At 33.0% G+C, this 7,572-nt stretch overlaps 1 protein-coding gene across 3 annotated transcripts; it reads right to left on the reverse strand.

The window, feature by feature from the left end:
* Window positions 1-381: 381 nt before the first annotated feature.
* On the reverse strand, window positions 382-6,926 carry LOC121209487 (transcription factor TGA2.3). 3 transcript variants are annotated; one of them, XM_041080201.1, is made up of 12 exons: window positions 6,893-6,926; window positions 6,079-6,270; window positions 4,566-4,660; window positions 4,158-4,228; window positions 3,862-4,053; window positions 3,575-3,649; window positions 2,880-2,939; window positions 2,611-2,688; window positions 2,440-2,491; window positions 2,037-2,308; window positions 1,621-1,869; window positions 382-912 (listed from the first exon to the last, which is right to left on the reverse strand). In XM_041080201.1, the coding sequence occupies exons 2-12, from the start codon at window positions 6,174-6,176 to the stop codon at window positions 766-768; spliced, it is 1,389 nt and encodes a 462-aa protein (XP_040936135.1). In that variant the 5' UTR covers window positions 6,177-6,270; window positions 6,893-6,926; the 3' UTR covers window positions 382-765. The 3 variants fall into 3 exon arrangements, with proteins under 3 accessions (XP_040936135.1, XP_040936134.1, XP_040936136.1); XM_041080200.1 differs by having other exon boundaries at window positions 6,856-6,926; XM_041080202.1 differs by lacking the exon at window positions 6,893-6,926 and adding an exon at window positions 6,501-6,787.
* Between the last annotated feature and the right edge of the window lie 646 nt (window positions 6,927-7,572).

Consider the following 7,572-nt stretch of genomic DNA (forward strand, 5'->3'; position numbering starts at 1 on the left):
CAATGCTAGTTTTTCAAACTTTAATTCGGATTGTAAGGTGGATTTGATTAATGCTAATTACTAATATTATTATCTTTTAATTTTTCATAATTTTGTTAATAAAATAAACTTGGTGTTAATTGTAAATTTATTTAATTTTGTATTTAATTTGTCAAATAAATACATTCAGATGGATGCAATTTAATTTAAATTTTAAATTCATCAAATCAACTCTAAAACCCGAATTAAACATTAAAAAATTAACACAGATACCCGAATTAACTCTAAAACCCGAATTAAACATTAAAAAATTAACACAGATACCCGTTAACAAAAATACAACACTTCAAAATTAATATGGACAAAGTAAAAAAAGAAGTAAAGTAAAAAACTAAAAAGAACTATACAAAAACACAAGTAAATTGTTCATATATAAATATTCATCATGCTATCATGAATACACATTCACAACTATTTTTTTTTTAACCTTTGTTACATATACCACTCCCTATCTTCATTTTGTTTCTTAATTCTAAAGCATCAAACTAAATCACATTATTATTTTTGCCCTAAATGTTTTTACAACATTTTAAGTAATTAACATACAACAACTTTTTGCCAACATTTATAAATGTCATGTTATTGTTACCAAAAAAACATTAAGACACAATGTATCCATGTTTCTCGGGAAGATTTCGATGCTTGATGTTGAGGAAGAGCAGCGGCAGCGGCTGCGGTGCGGGCAATCAGTTTGTTCATAGGAGATGGATTTTATTATCTTGCTTCTCACTCGCGAGGTCTAGCCAGCCAGAGAGAACTCAGAGCTCGGAGCCGAGAGAAATAGTCGTTTATTGCAAGAAGGGCACGAGCTGATTGCCGAGTCGTCAAGATCCGGTGCATCTGTTGAAGTGTCTGCTGGCGTAGATTATCGGCCTGGTAAGTTAAAAAAAGAGAGACCGTTAAATATGGTGATCACCTTATTTATAAGCAATGTTTTGAAAACAGAACCGATGGTTGAATCAATCAACCACCAGTTCCCGGTTCAACCAATTTGACAGTCAATCCAACAATAAATAAATAAATAAAACTATAAACCAACTCAACCACCGTTTTTTGTCCCGGTTCCGAGCGGTACGCTCAGAGGCCGGTTTAATCTCTGTCTGGACCAGTATATTGACTGGTTCCTGATCCAACCGGTTCAAATTGCTAAATCGGTCGAGTTCCAACAACACTATTTATAAGACTATAAATTAAATCCCTAGATATGATTTTGTAAAAGAAAATGGAACATGTAGTAAAATTTGGAAGCGATGCACTAAAAAGAATCAAGAGATTAAGAAGTTCCTCGGTACAGTGGAAAGAAAATTGGAAAGAAAGAAAGCTATATATATTGGTGTTTTGTGTAGGAAACATGAAGAAGAGAAAAGAGTGAATTTTTCTATCTATTACTCGGAAAATTCAAATATGAAAGGAAAAAGATGCATAATCCCGAGAATACGCACCCTAAATCCAAATTTAGAAGAGTCATTTTCCTTATTTTCTTTCCTTTCCCACCAAACACACCTCTCTTTCTTTCTCTCTCCACCACAATAAAATTGCAAAACATGTAGGGAAGCCATATTACACAGAGAAGGGAAGTACCTGACGAAGGAACCCTTCGAGGGTTCCTAGCTTTCCCATGGCCATTGCCATTTGGCCCATATAATTTGCCACATTCCCAGATGGTCCCGAGGGAGCAGGTGAGCCATTGGCCAATGTCTCGGCCAAGGATTGTTGTAATGCTTCCATCCCTTGTGACAAAGCATCTTCGGCCTGCTGGGATGATTGCTGCAAGTTTTGGATACCCATAAACTGTTGCTCAGTTAGAGGCTCCAACTGACTTGCAAGAAGCTGCAAAAGACATCAATTAAGTTCAGAAAATTATTGATAAACACCAGTCCAGGCACTTGAAAATCAAGCTTCGAGTCTGTATGTAACTAGGTTCCAGGCACTTGAATATCGAAACCTAATAAAGCACCATGCCAGAAATCGCTTTGTAAAAGAAGAACAGAGCTCACCTTAAGGAGCTCGGATGAACGGAAGCCACCTATCCACAGAAAACACCGCTCTGCTGGTGTTTTCCACATTCCCGATAAGATATGGAAAACATCAGCTTTTGCAGCAATACCTTTCAAACGGAAAATGTCATCAAAATGAGCTGTGACGCTGTCGACAATAGTGCGAAGTTCGGCGTCACCAGCATGTGAATTGACTGCAGCCCTCAACTCGTTTATATGCTTATTGTGCTCCTCTAGCCACCGTGAATACTCAACGTCAAATGCCAAGGCACCTGTATAGCAGTCCATAAATGTTCGGGCCAGGTCAAACAAAGGCATCCATAATTACTTGAACTCCGAGCCCCTAGCACTAAATCATAATACCAGTTTTCAAATTCCGATGATGAAAATAAAGCTTACGCACCATTTCCACTCATCGAATGAGATTGATCTCCCGTGCTTGAAATGAATATACCCTGCAGTTAAAGAAGTAAAGATAAAGAAACGTGAGGCATAATAATAGCCAGCATTATCAGCCCAAAAACCTAAGAATTCAAAATATACGTCACAATATTGATGGGATAATAGAGCAAACCTGTTGACGAGCTCGCTGCAGTTCTTGCTCAAGTTGAGTCAGTTTCAGTCGGCTACTCTCTAGCTGTTGCACATACGCCTATATTTTGAAAGCAGAAAAAAGGATTAAGAATAAAGGTGGATTTTTACGAGTGATCTCTGAACTTAATTTAAAATAAAGACAAAATGGAACTCTACCATATTAGGAACTTGAAACAAGAATACAATAAAATCTTGAGATAGGAACACAATAAAATTGAAAACATTAAAGAAGTTTAATCAATCAAATACCTTCTTCCTTAACCGGCTTTTTCTTGCAGCCTCCCGATTTTGAGCTAGCCTACGCAATGTCTGCAAATTAGTCATTGAGAAGAGAAAATGATTAGCTCATCAATATTATATTACAAGGATAACTACTTAGCAATATATATAGGCATAATGATAAATTTAGCTCCTAAAGTTTATCTCTTTTGTCACTTTGGCCTAATTACTTTTTTTATCACTTTAGCCTTAAATCTTTAAAATTTAGTCAAATTGCATTTTTGAGTTGGAAAGGTTAACTGAACAATAAATATTTTAACCGCACTGATGTGGCAACTTGCATGGCAGTCCACGTTTATTTCACAAAAAATAAAAAATAAAAAATATTAAAACATTCAACAAATTTCAATAAAAAAGTTTTTAGAAAATTTTATTCATGTTAGCCGTGAAGTACATGTAGACTGCCACACAAGCTGTCACATCAATGCCATTAAAATGTTAACAGTTCAGTCAGCTTTTCCGTCCAAAACAAAACAGTTTGACTAAATTTTGAAAGTTGAGGGCTAAAGTGATCCAAAAAAATTCAGGGCCAAAGTGACAGAATAAGTAAATGTTAGGGGTTAAACTTGCATTTATGCCATATATATTACAAGGATAAACTGATACAACAGTATAATATTCTGGTTGTCCTAATTTCAAATTTAAATAAAATAAAATAAATTAACCTTCTGGTCTGTTTTATCTTTTGATCTGTCACTAGAATCGGAAGCCACGATAGCATTTGTTTGACCTCTTCCAAACTGCACAAAAAGGTCAACTAAGATTCACAATTAACCAGCAAGCATATTCTCAAACACAATAAATGCACGCCATGCACACGTTACATATGTGAATTTGTTTATTATTTCTCAATGATGAAACAAAAAGTAAATTCTCAGATCAATAAGTTGAAATGAAAACTAAAAGCCCAAAAAGCAAGGGTTTTAATTGCTGCATATGTAAGAGGCATTACCCTTTGATTCTTCTCTTCAGTGTCGTCTGTTGACGTATCAGTCCTAGGGCTGCCATCTGCCATATTGGAATCTCCCCAATTCTCCCGACCAACTGATATGTGTGGAAGATTCGGTTGGTTATCTTTCTGAAGTGGTAATGTTTGGGATCCCACTACAGCAGCAGAGAGATTGTTGTCTGCAGATGCAAGTGTCTTACACAATACATGCACACACACGAAAAGAACTCTCAGTAACTAAATTTATGTCAAAAAGTTCGAAGCTCAACCAAAACTTTCTAAAGGAGATAGATGCCTACCTTGCTTAAAGCACCAAATTGAGCATCAGCTAATGCTTGGGAACTTGATTTTATTTGATTAAATAGTGGATCTAAAAGACGAAAAACATTATCAGTTGAATATATATAAAAATAAGGCCCCTAAAGAAAAGAAGAAGAAAATGATAAATAATCGAACAATATAATGGAAAGTTCAATGAATACTAGACCAAACCATTAAGCAACCCACATCATCACTATAGATGGTGAGTTACAAGAGTCAATCCATTTGTGCTGCAATATAAAGAAATAAAAACAAAATGCAGAACATATTCAACTTACGAGTTTAGCCGGAAAGTAGTACAATAAATCATGCAATTATCCATGAAACATAAAATCAAATGCTGGCATATGTCCATTAATAGTAAATTGAAGACCAAAATTACATACTTCTGGTAAGATCAATAGCATCCTCTAAGCGAAATTGATCAAGGTTTCCAAAGTCTGGAAGCTGAGAAGAACGAATGGCATTTGCCTCTGCCCCACTGAAATTCATGTCATTAAAACATGTGTTAAATGTAAGGGCAGTATAATTCAATAAGTAGAAGATTAGGTCTATATTCCAAGCCAAGAAAAAAAGCTACATCGGAATATTTAGCAGTTCACCAAGATCAGTTTGCATGTTTTAATAAAACTCTAAATTGAAGTAAAAGCAAAAGCAAAAGCAAAATTCTCATATTCTTGAATAGTAATAGTTCTATGAAAACAGAGAGTTGATAAACAAAAAAAGCACTCTAGAAAGTCAAGCAGCATATAAATAGAGATTCCATTCAGATTACTAGGGATTCTTAAATGTGCAAAAACTTGAAGTGAACCCGGGACAAGTGATCATCAAACATAACCATACAACCTTAACACCTATGGAGGGAAAAAACAGTACATGAACCTTTCAGTCAACATATACTATTCTTTCTACATATGACAAGTTGACAACGAAACAATATATTAACTCCCAGACTCATCCCCTTCCTATACTTATAACGAACATAAAAAGCCACGAATTCTGCTTCGCTCATCTTAGAATTGCAAACTCGAAGTGCACTCAGAGACAGGCAATTATTGAATATAATACAACCTTAACACCTACAAAGGAGAATAATAACGGTTCTATATCACGATGCGAACCTTTCAGCCAACATATATGATTCTTTCCACATATGACAAGTTGACAACGAAACAATATATTAACTTCCACACTCGTCTCCTTCCTATACTTATAACTAACATAAAAGTAACAAATTCTCCTTCGCCTATCTCAAAATGGCAAACTCGAAGTGCACTCAGAGACGGGCAATTATTGAATATAACCATACAACCTTAACACCTACAAAGGGAAAATAAAGGAAAGGCTTTAAAACATGATGAGAACCTTTTGGTCAACATACTTTCCACATATGACAAGCTGATAACGAAACAATACATTAACTCCCAGACTTGTCCCCCTCCTATACTTATAATGAACATAAAAAACCATGAATTCTCCTTCGCCCATCTTAGAATTGCAAACTCGAAGTGCAATCAGAGACAGGTAACTATTGAACATATCCATACAACCTTAACACCTACAGAGGAGAAAATTAATGGTTCTATATCACGATGCAAATCTTTCAGTCAATATAATACCATTCTTTCCTTGGATGACAAATCGACCAATATAAAACGACAAAAAGAACAATCTATTAATTTCATGATTCACCCCTTAAGTAATACTAATATTTTCTTATTCCTATACCTAACATAAAACGAAGTTAATTCTCGATTCATCGAAAATTATAAATTCAAACTGCTTCATTAAATACCTACAATCAATCAAACCAATTCTACTTTACTACAAACTCATATAAATAATTGATGAATTCATACAAAAAGTAAACTAAATGCTCATAAAACAGTGTTAAAATACCTGGAATTTGAAGTCGGTACTGAAGGAACGTAGCTCGGCATCGCTGATAAATCTTTTTTATTATTTTCTACACCATTTTTCAACGTTCTACTGCCCATGGATCACAGCTAAACCATATCATCATCCAAACACAATTTTTTGGTATTATCCTTTTACAGCAAACCACTTTTTCCACTCTTTCAATTTCGTCCACTGAGTCAACCAAAAATACACAAATAACTCGGATAAAAGTAACCCAAAATGATAATTATAAGCTATATATAATCAAACTTCTCAAAAGAAAAAATAAATCAACAAGATTTTCCACTATATTCACCTACTATTCAGTACAATTGTCCAAAAAACAAAAACCCAAATCTAGAAACAAACTAAATAGCAAAATAATTGACTGTAAATCATAAAATAAAAAATAAAAAACCAGCCTTGGGTGTTTTTTTTTTTTCTGGTTCTGTGCTGAAATTCAAAGCTGAACTTGAACTGAGAATAACTAGTTTAGCTAAAAAAACAACAACAACAAAAGGTACTATTAACTGAACAAGAAAATAAGGGAGAGAACAGACTAGAAGAGAAGGGGAAAAAAAGCCAAAGGGAAAAGGGGAAACCCTAACAAAGCTTATTTGAAGAGTAAGAAAAATAAATTTTTAAAAAAGTATTCCTCCATTTTTGACTTTTTCGATTGTATATGTATGGATTAGTCTTTTTCTTTTTTTCTATATATGTATGAATTAGTCAATACATACATAAACATTACGCAATATAAAATTCATCTATACATACATATGCAGAAAAAACAGAGAAACTCTGCCAATCAAACCTTGACATGGTTGGCTACTCTTCAGGTAATTTCATTTGCAAAAAATAATTTTTATTTTTTTAAATAAAAACAAGTTTGAAAAATAGAAATAGAAATTTGTTTTTAATTATGAAAATATAAAAAAAATGTTTGGTAATTATTCTTTTATAATAGAAACACGAGAAATAAAATAAAAAATTAATTTATTGGATTTAAATTAGGGTATCGAATTTAATATTTAAAAATTTGTTCAAAAAAATATTTTGTATTTATATGAGGCCGATTTATTTAAAGTTAAAAACTTTTGTTTTCATAATTTCCACTTTTACCTTGTATTTTTAGTAAAAACAATGAAAACAACTTTTTTTCAAACATGTTTTAATTTTTTTAAAAAGGGATTATGTCGGACTATTTTTATTAAAAGTATAATTAAATTGTCAAGACAATAAATATAAATACGTGTTTTAAATATATTTATGTGATGTTTGAGTTCGCATTTAATGACTAAAGTAATAACTAAGCTGATGAACGAGGTTAATTGATAAGATACTAATACTTTAATAATTCAATTAAAAAATTAAATTTGAAGCAAAATTAAAATCTAGGAGGATCTTGGGGCAATTAATCAAAATTTTTGCCTCATTAACTATTAGTTAAAATTTAATTCCTTTTTAGAGAAAAAAATATATAATCGAATTATA

The sequence above is a fragment of the Gossypium hirsutum genome, chromosome A11 (genome assembly GCF_007990345.1).
Source record: "Gossypium hirsutum isolate 1008001.06 chromosome A11, Gossypium_hirsutum_v2.1, whole genome shotgun sequence".
Lineage (NCBI taxonomy): Eukaryota > Viridiplantae > Streptophyta > Magnoliopsida > Malvales > Malvaceae > Gossypium > Gossypium hirsutum.

Coding starts and splice junctions, on each gene's coding strand:
- LOC121209487 (XM_041080201.1), bottom strand. CDS start 6,176: ATGGGCAGTAGAACGTTGAAAAATGGTGTAGAAAATAATAAAAAAGAT. Junction 2,689..2,879: donor AAAGCCGGTTAAGGAAGAAG/GTATTTGATTGA, acceptor TTCAAAATATAG/GCGTATGTGCAACAGCTAGA. Junction 2,309..2,439: donor TCATTCGATGAGTGGAAATG/GTGCGTAAGCTT, acceptor ACTGCTATACAG/GTGCCTTGGCATTTGACGTT.